This window comes from Antechinus flavipes, chromosome 2 (genome assembly GCF_016432865.1).
Source record: "Antechinus flavipes isolate AdamAnt ecotype Samford, QLD, Australia chromosome 2, AdamAnt_v2, whole genome shotgun sequence".
Lineage (NCBI taxonomy): Eukaryota > Metazoa > Chordata > Mammalia > Dasyuromorphia > Dasyuridae > Antechinus > Antechinus flavipes.
Window position 1 is genome coordinate 194,628,470 of NC_067399.1, and position 13,103 is coordinate 194,641,572.

A 13,103-nucleotide genomic window follows, 5' to 3' on the forward strand; every position below is an offset into this window, starting at 1 on the left:
ACACATAATTGGATATTAGGGGAGGAAGATGAGGGAGAATGAAGAGTCATCCCTGAAATTCTAAATTTCCATAAGTAGAAAAATGATAGTAAGAACAGTAGGGAAATTAGGGACAGGGGTGAGTGATAATGAGTTGTTTTAGACATTTTGAATTTAAGATGCCTATGTAGCATTCTTGTGGAGATTCCAAATAGGCAGTTGTACATGTGATACTAGAATGCAGGAGAGAGATGAGAGATAGATATTTATAAGATCTGGGAATCAATTATCTAGAGAGATGAATGAATCTATGGGAATTGATAAGAACACCAAGTGAGATAGAAAAAAGAGTTTCTAGAATAGAGCTCCAGGATATATCCATGCATCAAGAGCAGAATATAGAGCTAAAGGATGACAGCTTAAAGAGATGGTTGGGTCAAGTGAAGGTTTCTTAAGATTGGGGAAGGAATGTGAGCCTGTGTGAAGTAGATAATATCATATAATCAGAGCTCTAGAGCTAGACAGCCCTTCAGAGGTCATCTAGTACAACTCCTCATTATTTTACATGTAATAAACTGAGGTCCAGAGAGATTAAGTGAGAATACTTAATTGAGATGACTCCACAAAACACTGTTCACCTCTGCAGCATAAGCTGATCACCTGAAATCTCATCACCAGGAAAACTGACTCAGCTTTTAATATACCTTTTCATCTCATCCTACCTGCCTCTCCTCTCTGACTGAAGGCTGCTGTTGCTTGTCCTTCATTCTTGAAGAGAACCATGACATCAGGGAGGTAATGCCATGATATGCAAGTGTATTGGATTTAAATGAGGGAGGGCTGTGCAAAGTCACTTGTCTCACTTTTCCCTCCAGAGCTATCTGGATGCAGTGGCAAGATATGGATCAAGATGACAAGAGATGGCATTAAATCCTCCCAAAGCCTTCCTTTATAGAAACTCACATTTCCCGTAGTTTTGGGGCCCTTTCAACTAATATTTTTGTTTTCTTCTCCTGTTAGATTGAGTGTAAGCTTTTTGAGGGTAGGTATTATCAAATTTTCTTATTTATATTCCCAGCACTTTAATACAATGCATGGAACATAATAAGTACTTAATAAATGTTTATTAAATTAAATTAAAAGAATCTATAAAGTGACAGAATTATTCATCTTAATCATGATATGTCTCACAACTGAGTCTGAATTATTTTGACTTCCTAAAAATATCTTACCTTTAGAGAATAAAGATTTGCCACAACTGAGGACAGTTGAATGAGGACATTCAAAAAGAATGGCCAAAATCCTAAAGGCAATTCATTTAAAAGGCTGGACTCTAAAGGCTCCAACAATCTTGTAATTATCTCTGCAAATAAATAATCCTTCCCCATAACTCTCTCTGTTCTAAACTTTCTCTTCAAATGACCAATGGCATCTCTGGTTCCCTTTCTCAGCAAATGACTAATAATTTTTTAGGAAAATCAGGACCAAATGACTGAAGCTTTCTCATTTTTTCTATTCCCCACTTCAAAACATCTACATTTTCACTCTTTTCTTCTTTGCTCTAACACTCAGATAATGAGATGATACTTTCTCATTACCAAGACTCCACTTTCACCTGTGATTCAGTCTGTACACCTTTAGAACGTTTTCCCCATCAATCATTCCTTCTCACCTTAAATCTATCTATTGATTTTATCTTTACTTTTTACAAAATTGCCCAATTCTCCCTCACCTTTTAAAAAAGAAAAAACCTCACACTTCATTTGACCCTTACATTTCACTTTATCAATTATTCTTATCAAAGACTTAGAAAGAAGAGTATATGCTTCCTTCTTTCACTTCCTCACTAATCACTTATTTCTCAACCTCCTATGACCTGGTTTCTGACCACAGCATATTAATAAAAAAGCAAGGCATTCCTCACAAATCTGGCAGAATAATCTCAAGGTATGAGTCTGATCAGGTCAAGTTCTTGTTCAAAGGCTGTCTGTCTTTATTGCCTCTAGGATAAGGTACAATCTCCTTAATCTGGTGATGGTGTCATCCTCACCACTGTCATCACATAAACTGACTTGACAAACTTGAAAAAACATTTTAAGATTTACAATATATTTTATATACATTATTTCATTTCAGCCTCAAAACAGCACTATGAGATAGATGCTGCAGATGTAATTGTCTTCATTTCATAAATGAAGATACTGCAGCTCAGAGAAACTAAAAGACGTGCCCATAGTCACATAGCTATTAAGTGTTAGAAGAGTAGGCCACTCCAGGTCTTCCTAACTTCAAGTTCAAAACTCTCTCCATAAGCCTCTCTACCTCTAAATTAAGACAATATGCAAAAATCAAGCTCTAACCTACAAGTCCAGCTTTATTTTGCATCATTTCTCTTTATCTAATCTAAAGCTACCACGATCTACATCTAAGGATTATTTCTCTGCCCTTGCCCTTCCTGATTTTTCCATAGACTTTCCACTGTTAATCTCCTCTCCAGGATTTTGTTATGCTTTTCTCTCCTTGTTCTTCTCTTATTGGTTCCTTTTGAATCTTCTTTCCTAGATCTTCATTCAGTCACACCTACTAACTATGGTAGTCATGCTCTGAATCTTCTCTCTCTCTCTCTCTCTCTCTCTCTCTCTCTCTCTCTCTCTCTCTCTCTCTGTGTGTGTGTATGTGTGTGTGTGTGTGTGTATATGTAAAAAACACTTCACTTGATGACTTCATTGCCTTCCATGGATTTAGTGAACATCTCTGACTGGACTATCTCCATTTCTCTCTCTACATAGTTTATAATCTCTCTTGAGCTCATGTACCACATTACCCATGCCTTTTGAATATCTACAATTCGAGGACCATAAATATCTCAAACTCAGCTCCTTCCTCGCCTTTATCACACATATCCAACTTGTTCTCAGAAGATGTCATTGTTAAATTCACAATATTTCTCCCAACTTTCTTTCTACTTCCACAACTGCCACTCTACTCTAGGCTCTCATCATTGTATTGTAAAAATAAAATAGCTTATATCTGGTCTTCATGTTTCAAGTTTCTCCCTGTTCCATCCATCCTCCATTCATCTACCAAAAAGATTTCTCTAAAGTGTAGGTCTGATCATTTCATCTCACCTCCCTAATTAATTAATGCCAGTCACTCCAAATTACCTCTAAAATCAAATATGAAATCCTCTATTTAGCATTTAAAACCTTTCATGACCTCTCCCCTTCCAACCTTTCCAGTCTCCTTACACTTTGCTTTCCTTCATACACTTTACAGTCTAGCTACACTGACTTATTTATTCTTCCTACATGACACTCCATTAGATAATTATGTACATTTGCAATAATTGCATCCCAAAGTCTAGAAATGCTCTCCCTTTTTACTTCTGCATTCTGACTTCTTTGGGTTTTCCAAAGCTTAGCTGAAACATCCTCTTCTTCAGGAGGCCTATTCTAGTCCCAATCCTACCAATGGCACTTGTGCAAGTTTAATCTGGCTGAGGTTTCAGTTTATCAATAAACATTTATTACATACCTACCATGCTGCACTACAAAGGGATGCAAAAAGAGGCTGAAGACAGTCTTTGTCCTCAAGGAGCTTATAATCTAATATACAAACAAATAACAAATATATACAAAGTGATCTATAAATAGGATAAATAGGAAATAACAATGGAAAGCACAAAGAATTAAGATGGTAGGTAAAGCTTCCTGTAGAAGGTGAGATTTTGCTTATAATTTGTAGGAAGCCAGGGAGATCAGTTGTCAGAAGGCAGGAGCATAAGGAAAAGCCAGAGAAAATTCCAGAGCTGAGAATAAAGTGTCTTGTTTGTGGAACAGCAAAGAGGCTAGTTTAAGTTTTCTTCTTGTGAAATAAGAATAACACTGGCATCAGCTATTTCATGGGAATGTTGTAATGCTCAAAAGAGATTATGTGAACATTCTCTTTTCCTCTATATTTTGAAAAAAAAACCTTTGTCATTATCTCATTTTTTTTCTTCCTTTACTCCACTGTCTAAATGAAAAGGTTATTCTTTCTAAGGACAGATTCTCCATTCATACTTGATTCTATCCCCTCCTGTTTCTTTGGGCTAATTGCTTCCATGATTATCCTTTCTTTCTAATCTGTTGTTCAGTTGTCTCAATCATGTCCCAACTCTTTTTGTGACCCCAATTTTCCTGGCAAAGGTACTAAAGTTGTTTGCCATTTCCTTCTCCAGTTCATTTTATAGATGAAAAAGCTAGAGCAAACAAGATTAAATGACTTGCCCTGAGTGAGACAGCTAGTTAAGTGTGTGAGGTTAGATTTGAATTCAGCAAGATGTCTTCCTGACATCAGACCTGGCACTCTATTTTCTATGCCACCTACCTGCCCTCTCTGATCTGTAATCTCTCCCTATTTATTGACTTTTTCCACTGCTGCCTAAAAATATAACCTGGTGCTCCCTATCTTTAAAATCAAACAAACAAACAAACAATAACAATAACAACTCTTGTTGGATTCTACCATTCTTTCAAGCTATAGTTCTATCTCTTTCTTCCCTTTCACAATCAACTCGTAGAAAAATCTAACCTTGCCCCTACCTCACATTATGTCACTTCTCAATACTTTGTAACTTGGCTCCTGACACAACTAAAGCTGTTCTCTCCAAAGTTACTGTTATCCATCCAGCCATTCTGGAGAGCAATTTGGAACCATGTTCAAAAAGTTATCAAACTGTGCATACCCTTTGATCCAGCAGTGTTTCTACTGGGCTTATACTCCAAAGAGATACTAAAGGAAGGAAAGGGACCTGTATGTGCCAAAATGTTTGTGGCAGCCCTGTTTGTAGTGGCTAGAAACTGGAAAAATGAAAGGATGCCCATCAATTGGAGAATGGTTGGGTAAATTGTATATGAATGTTATGGAATATTATTGTTCTGTAAGAAATGACAAGCAGGATGAATACAGAGAGGACTGGCGAGACTTACATGAACTGATGCTAAGTGAAATGAGCAGATCATTATATATCTCAACAACGATACTGTATGAGGATGTATTCTGATGGAAGTGGATTTCTTCAACAAAGAGATCTAACTCAGTTTCAATTGATCAATGATGGACAGAAGCAGCTACACCCAAAGAAAGGACACCGGGAAACGAATGTGAACTATCTGCATTTTTGTTTTTCTTCCCGGGTTATTTATACTTCTGAATCCAATTCTCCCTATGCAACAAGAGAATTGTTTGGTTCTGCACACATATATTGTATCTAAGATATACTGTAATCTATTCAACATGTAAAGGACTGCTTGCCATCTGGGGGAGGAGGTGGAGGGAGGGAAGAGAAAAATTGGAACAGAAGAGAGTGCAAGGGATAATGTTGTAAAAAATTACCTTGGCATGGGTTCTGTCAATAAAAAGTTATTTAAAAAATAAAAAAAATAAAAAAACAAAGTTACTGGTGATCTCTTAATTATCAAATTTTATGGCCTCTTTTCAGTCCCCATTCTTCCTAATCTTTGTGTAGCATTTAACACATTTAGCTTTCCCTCTCTTCCTCTGGCCCATGTTTTCAAAACATTCCCTTGCTTGGCTTTCCTGCTACCTGTCTGGTCACTACTCCTTTGTAGTATCATCACTCATAAGGTACTGCCTAAATATGAAAGTACCTCAAAGATTTGTCCTGTGCCCTGTTCTCTTCTCTTTCTACACTTTTTCACTTGATGACTTCATGACAATAGGTGAGTTTTTGGTCTTATCTTGCTGGGGCCTAGTCCTATACAACACTTCCTGGACATTTTCTCATCGCACTCTTTTGTGGCATCCTCCTCCCTCCCTGCTCTCTGGAGAGGAGACAGACCCGAGGCAGGGAGAGCAATCAGAAGAATTTACAAAAATCTACAGATGAAATGAGAGCCTAAACCAGGGTGGTGGCCATGTAAGGAAAGAGGAGAATTGTGAAAGATGTTATGAAAGTAGAATGAATAAGACTTGGCAACTGAGTAAATATTTGTGATAAGGAAGAATGAGAAGACAAGGATACTGCCAGTCTTGAAAATTCAAATGTCTAGAAAGATCTCATTGGCAAATAATGTCCATATTCTTCAGAATGGCTTTCAAGGTCTTTCACAACTTTAATCAACTAACCTCTTCAACCTTTCCTCATATATACTTATTCAATGTCTGTTGGAGAAATCTCAGAAAGAGCAAAAGAAGAAAGACAATTCCCAATACAGGAGCCTTTAGCATTATTTTATTTTCCCTTCCTGTTATCACTTTTATCTTAGCACAAAGCAATTTTTTCCTGTAGCTTGTGAGTACTACTTGATCTACAGGCAAATAAGCTCAAATAGAAATGGAAATCTCAGCCAATATGGTTTTCCCCTCATCAAAACCTGAAGACCCTGTGAAAAGTGTGGGCTCTAGACCTCCCCTGAGTTCTGCTAATGATTATAAATGGCATAGAATCTACAATTTAATTGCAAGAGGTAATGATGCAGGGAGCATAAGATTAGATTCACCACAGAAGGTAATATCCTCAAACAATAAAAAAAAAAAAAAAATTGAGAGGCTTGGTGTGAAGATGGTTGCAATCGATAGGAAGGTTTCTGTATTAAATACTACAGTGGAAGATCACAAAGTGATATTGACAGAACTGCTGACAGAGAATAAAAAAGGAGAAAGAAAACTAAATTGGTGTCTGCAGAAAATAAGTTACAGATTAATCACCCTACCAAAAAATCATTTTTAGATAGCTTAGGGTCTAAAGATACATTAGCAGTTTGATTATAAGATGGCAGTACTAAGTTGGAAGAGAAAAAAACCTGCTGAAAGCATCAGACTTAGTTTCTTCTAGACATTCTAGTTATGGAGATACCAAGTGGCTCATACCAGAGAAATTTTTATTGCCCAAAATATACTCCGTACTGTATGCCAGGATGCCTGACAGCTAAGGAAACATACAAAGGGATGTAGTACCTGAATTCACCTTTAAAATTTTTTTGCCTATTCTATTTTATTCTGAGCTAAACAAACATCAAATAAAATGAGCATTTCCATACACTATAGAACAGAGGGGAAAGGGTTATACATGAAACTGCAAGTCTCTTATTCTGTAGAGCTTGTTATTCTTTTTAAGTATATAATCAATTCAACATATAATTTTCAAAGTTGTCTACTTGCATATGATTCTTTCTTTTTTTTCTGACTTCTTTTAGAAGGGGGAAGAAGATAGCTTGTCTCTACTCTCTCTTTCTACTATATACTATTCCTTCTGAGAGAGAAGGAGAAAGAGACAGAGAGAGACACAGAGAGAAAGAAAATATCAAAATAAATGTATAGTCAAGGGGAAAAAATGATTACATTTTCCACGTCCAAAAATTATAGCCCGGTCTGCATATTGTTTTCATCAGAAGGAAGATGGTATACATCTGATGGGCACTCTTAAGTTTTTACAAATTGAGTACCTTTACAATGCTGATATTTTATGCAAATTGTTCTTTTAGTTCTGCTAATTTTATTCCATAACAGTGCTCTCAAGTCTTCTCAGGTTTTTTTAAAAACCATCCCAATTATATTCACATACTATGTAATTTGTTCAGGCATTTCCCAATTGATGGGCACCTTGACTTCTTGATTTCCAGTCCTCTGTCACTATAAAAAAAAAACCTGGTATAAATATAATTTTTTTTGCATGTGGGTCCTTCTACCTTTAGATCTATGTCCTGATGAGCTTAATCTGACAATATGCTTAAAATATTCATTAGAATCACCATGTGGATCACAATAACATGGTTAACTTCTTACTGACATATCCCACAAAGTAATATTATTCCAAGGGAGAAGTTACAACGATAGAATTCCAGTATAGTTTTTATAGACACCTTTGTCAATCTATAATTACTAGAATCAATGAAAGGACAAAGAGCCAGTCATTAAATCTGCTGAGTGACAGCTTAACTCAATGAGTCATTAATTATTTTGTTAACAATTTGAAGCTCACTGGGTTTATATTCCAAAGAGATATTAAAGAAGGGAAAGGAATTTGTATGTGTCAAAAATGTTTGTGGCAGCCCTTTTTGTAGTGGCTAGAAACTAGAAATTGAATGGATGCCCATCAATTGGAGAATGATTGGGTAAATTGTGGTATATGAATATTATGCAATATTATTGTTCTGTAAGAAATGACCAGTAGGATGAATACAGAGAGGCTTGGAGAGACTTACATTAACTGATGCTAAGTGAAATGAGCAGAACCAGGAGATCATTATACACTTCAACAACAATACTATATGAGGATCAATTCTGATGGAAGTGGCTGTCTTCAACAATGAGAGGATCCAAATCAGTTCCAATTGATCAGTAATGAACAGAACCAACTACACCCAACAAAAGAACACTGGGAAATGAGTGACTACAACGTAGCATTTATACTCTTTCTGTTGTTTGCTTTCATTTTTGTTTTTCTTCCCAGGTTATTTTTCCCTTTTTTCCTAAATCCTATTTTTCTTGTGTAGCAAGACAACTATATAAATATGTGTGTGTGTGTGTGTCTGTGTGTGTGTGTGTGTGTGTGTATACACACACACACACACACAGACACACACACACACACATATATATATATATACACACATAGATATAGTATTTAATATATATTTTAACATATTTAACATGTATGGGACTACCTGCCATCTAGGGAAGGGGGTGGAGGGAAGGAGGGGAAAAGTTAGCACAGAAGTTTTTGCAAGGATCAATGTTGAAAAATTACCCATGCATATGTTCTATCAATAAAAAGCTAAAATAAAAAAAAAAAAAAAACAATGTTGAAGCTCTAAATGAGTTTTAATTTAGAAACCATCCTAAGTTTAAGCAAATGCAGGCAGACAGGTAGGGAAGAAAAGAAGAGAGGGATAAAAGGGAGAGAAGGAAGGGAGGAAAAAAGGGAGGAAGGAAGGAAGGGAACAGAAAGAAACTTCTTTAATTTATTTTCCTTACCACAGCTTGGCTTGAACTTTCTTGTAAATCCCACAATAGCAGGTGATTATCAGCCAAAGAAATAATCTTTTTACCATCACCCATTGGCTCCCATGTAACACTGCAAGAATAAATGGAATCAAAAGTTAATACAAGACATTTAAAAATAGTTCCAAGGATTCTAATATATTTTCTTCAAAAATGAATAATGAGGTTATTCTTTTTTCTTTTTTATTATTCCAATATTTCCTTTTTCCTCAATTACATGTGAAAAGAATTTTTAACAATTTTTAAGGTCTTGAGTTCCAAATTCTATCACCTCTCCTCTCCTAATAGGGAACAATCTGATTTAAATTCAATATCTGCAATCATGTAAACCATTTTTTCCATAGTAGACATTTTGTATAAGAAAACAAAAAGGAAGGAATGAAGAAAAGAGGGAGGAAGGGAAAGAGGCAGGGAAAAAAGAAGGGAGAGAGAACTTTCTATAATATCCTATAATAATTTATGATAATAATGAATGGTAATTGATGGGCCTGAGTTAAGCTTAATTACTGTTTACACATGTTTTAGTACCTATTTCTCCGTGGTATTTAATTACCATGCTAAAGGCCTATCACCCGGTTTTGGGGTTTGGGGTTTTGGGAGGAAGGGAGGAAGATAGGAAGGGAGAAAGGGAAGAAGGGAGGAAGGAATCAGTTGTTTTCTCTGGAGGTAGAAAGCATGAATCCTTTGGGATTGTTCTGGATCACTTTATTGCTGAAAATAGCTAAGTCAACTATAATTCTTTATTATAAAACACCGCTGTTACTATGTACAATGTTCTTCTATCCGATTCTCCTCACTTCACTTTGCATAAGTTCATGTAAGTCTTTTCAGATTTTTCTGAAACCATCTTGCTTGTCATTTCTTATAGTACAATAATATTCTATCACCATTACAAACCCACAGTTTGTTGTGCCATTCCCCAATAGATGGTCATTTCCACAAATTCCAGTTCTTAGCTACCACAAAAAAGAATTGCTATAAATGTTTTTTAACAAGTAGATCCTATTCTTTTTTTGCAAATCTCTTTGGGATATAGTATAATAATGAGGTTATTTTCAAATTTTTCTTTTCCTAGGCAATGGCCTTGAAGTACAATTAAGAAATAGTAAATTAAAGTAAACTAGTAAAACAAAACAAAAAATTCCTAAGTGACATCTCTCTGATAAAAGATCAAGTATCTTCTAATTTGACAATGTTATCTTTTTGAGCAACCTGAGTTGTATCTAATATAGCAGAATTTTCTATTTCCATATTCTTACTAAGTTCTTTATCAGCATGGGAATAAAAACATACTTTTGAAACAATTAGATTAAGCACAGGAATTAAAATTAATCCTCTCCATTGACAAAGAATCAAAATAATTTTGTTGATTCAAAACTCCAAAATCTGATTAATTTATTATATTAAATATAATACTGACTTCTTAGAGTGTTAAGATTCTTATAAGGTACTAAGTCAGTGGAATTGATAGAGACAATGACTGTTTAGATGTTACCTAACAGTTCTCTAGTTTACTCATATATTTAGTACTCATTAGACTTCCACAAGAATCATACCTTTAAGAGAGCATATATAAGGAGGAGCCCACTAAAGGACAAGTCCATTCTCAGAGGCGGAGTCAGATTCATTCCATATTCCACCTTTGTGTTGGCTGGAGATTTGGAGGGAGCTAGAGGCTGAAGCTGGCAGAGGCAAAGGACTAGCGGCAGGAGCCAAAGAGAAATAGGCCTCTAAGAAAGGTAACTGGGCCCAAAGAAGGAGACAAGACTTAAAAGGAAACGATAAAGGATTTGGACTTTAGTTCCTGGCTGAATTTGAAGTAATTATTACTCTGAACTGAAACTAAGGCTGCCTCTAGAAGCCCCCCAAGAAACCTGCTCTCAGATAACATTATATTTTAGAGAAGAATATTATATTAGAGTACCCTTGTATGCTCCTACACTGTAATATCATTTTAGCTCTTTCAAATAATATAATATTTCTTCAAATTACAGAAAGGAATGCACACAGTCATGTGTCCCAATGACCTTGGGTTAAACACGCCTGAGTCACAGCACTAATTTATTTTAACACTTACAGAAAAATTTGGTCATTATGTAATGACCAAATTATATTAAATTAGCAATTCATAAAATAAGAGTTAGAAGAGACCTAAAGAAATTGTTTAGGCCAAACTAACACTTCTAAGTCATGTCCAAACTCAGATTGTCTAAAGATATCAACATCTAAAGATATCAAGATATATCGTGAGATGGAGATTTGATCTCAAGGAAAAGTTCTCACTACAAAATTATATTAAAAAAAAATAAAACAAAGGACAAAATCAAAGAAGAGTAATGTAATATTGTCTCCTTGTATAAGATGATATTAAATTAGCTATTAACAGGTCATTTACAGATTGTTTCTTCATTTGTATTGGTTAATTTGTACTAAGTGATGCATGCACTCTCTTGCAGAGCTCCTTTTTGGCATGCATTTTCTGGGCTAGGTAGGAGAAGAATGGTATCATACACCAATGAAGCATAAGATAACTTGGCCATATACACAGTGCTGATGAAAATTTCCTCAGATTTCAATTTTGTTATCTCCTGTTAGCTCTTTCTACCAGCTTCCTGTCACAGACAAATTTGCTGGGTATATAATTTATAGTACAATCTAAGTTATTGGCATAAACATTGAATAGAAGGTCAAGGACAGACCACTGAAGCTTACAACTAGAAACTTCACATCCAGATTCACAGTGAACCATTAACAGGTAATATTATTCAATTAATCTTGACTCCACCTAATTATTTAGGCCATATTTTTCTATCTTTTCCTTAAGGATATCATAAAAAAGACTGTCAAATAATTGCTGAAATTCTGTTGTGTCTGTATCTATGGAATACCCCCAACTTGCCAGTCTAATAAACTATTAAAAATAAAATAGTTAATCTGGTATAATCTATTCTTGATAAAGTTCTCACTTAATGATTAATCAATCAATAAATAAACACGAATTAAGTGTGGCAGACACTGTGCTAATGGCTAGGAATAAAAAAAGAAAGGGAAAAAATCTTAGGAGATCAAAGTCTAATGGAGAAAGTAACATGTCTGAAAGATAATATTTCTTTTTATATATATATATTTTATTTTATTTTATTTTATAATAACTTTATATTGACAGAATCCATGCCAGGGTAATTTTTTTACGACATTATCCCTTGCACTCGCTTCTGTTTCAATTTTTCTCCTCCCTCCCTCCACCCCCTTCCCTAGATGGCAAGCAGTCCTATATATGTTAGATATGTTGCAGTATATCCTAGATACAATATATGTTTGCAGAACCGAACAGTTCTCTTGTTGCACAGGGACAATTGGATTCAGAAGGTAAAAATAACCCGGGAAGAAAAACAAAAATGCAAATAGTTCACATTCGTTTCCCAGTGTTCTTTCTTTGGGTGTAGCTGCTTCTGTCCATCATTTATCAATTGAAACTGAATTAGGTCTCTTTGTCAAAGAAATCCACTTCCATCAGAATACATCCTCATACAATATCGTTGTTGAAGTGTATAATGATCTCCTGGTTCTGCTCATTTCATTTAGCATCAGTTCATGTAAGTCTCTCCAAGCCTCTCTGTATTCATCCTGCCTGGTCATTTCTTACAAAACAATAATATTCCATAACATTCATATACCACAATTTACCCAACCATTCTCCAAATGATGGGCATCCATTCAATTTCCAGTTTCTGGCCACTATAAACAGGGCTGCCACAAACATTTTGGCACATACAGGTCCCTTTCCCTTCTTTAGTATTTCTTTGGGATCTAAGCCCAGACACTGCTGGATCAAAGGGTAAGCACAGTTTGATAACTTTTTGGGCATTCCAGATTGCTCTCCAGAATGGTTGGATTCGTTCACACCTCCACCAACAATGCATTAGTGTCCCAGTTTTCCCGCATCCCCTCCAACATTCATCATTATTTTTTCCTGTCATCTTAGCCAATCTGACAGGTGTGTAGTGGTATCTCAGAGTTGTCTTAATTTGCATTTCTCTGATCAATGAAAGATAATATTTCAAAAAATGTATTTAAATTTAGGGAGATAGGAAAAAGCTTCCTATATGAAAGGTGGG

The 13,103-nt window shown here is 35.5% G+C and overlaps 1 protein-coding gene across 2 annotated transcripts in view; it reads right to left on the minus strand.

The window, feature by feature from the left end:
• The window catches only part of EIPR1 (EARP complex and GARP complex interacting protein 1), a 224,285-nt gene that overhangs the window by 17,922 nt on the left and 193,260 nt on the right, over window positions 1-13,103 (minus strand). For both annotated transcript variants that reach the window (XM_051976046.1, XM_051976047.1), the window contains one exon: window positions 8,959-9,058. In XM_051976046.1, the coding sequence (XP_051832006.1) occupies window positions 8,959-9,058 (100 nt within the window). The remainder of the gene's footprint in view (window positions 1-8,958; window positions 9,059-13,103) is intronic.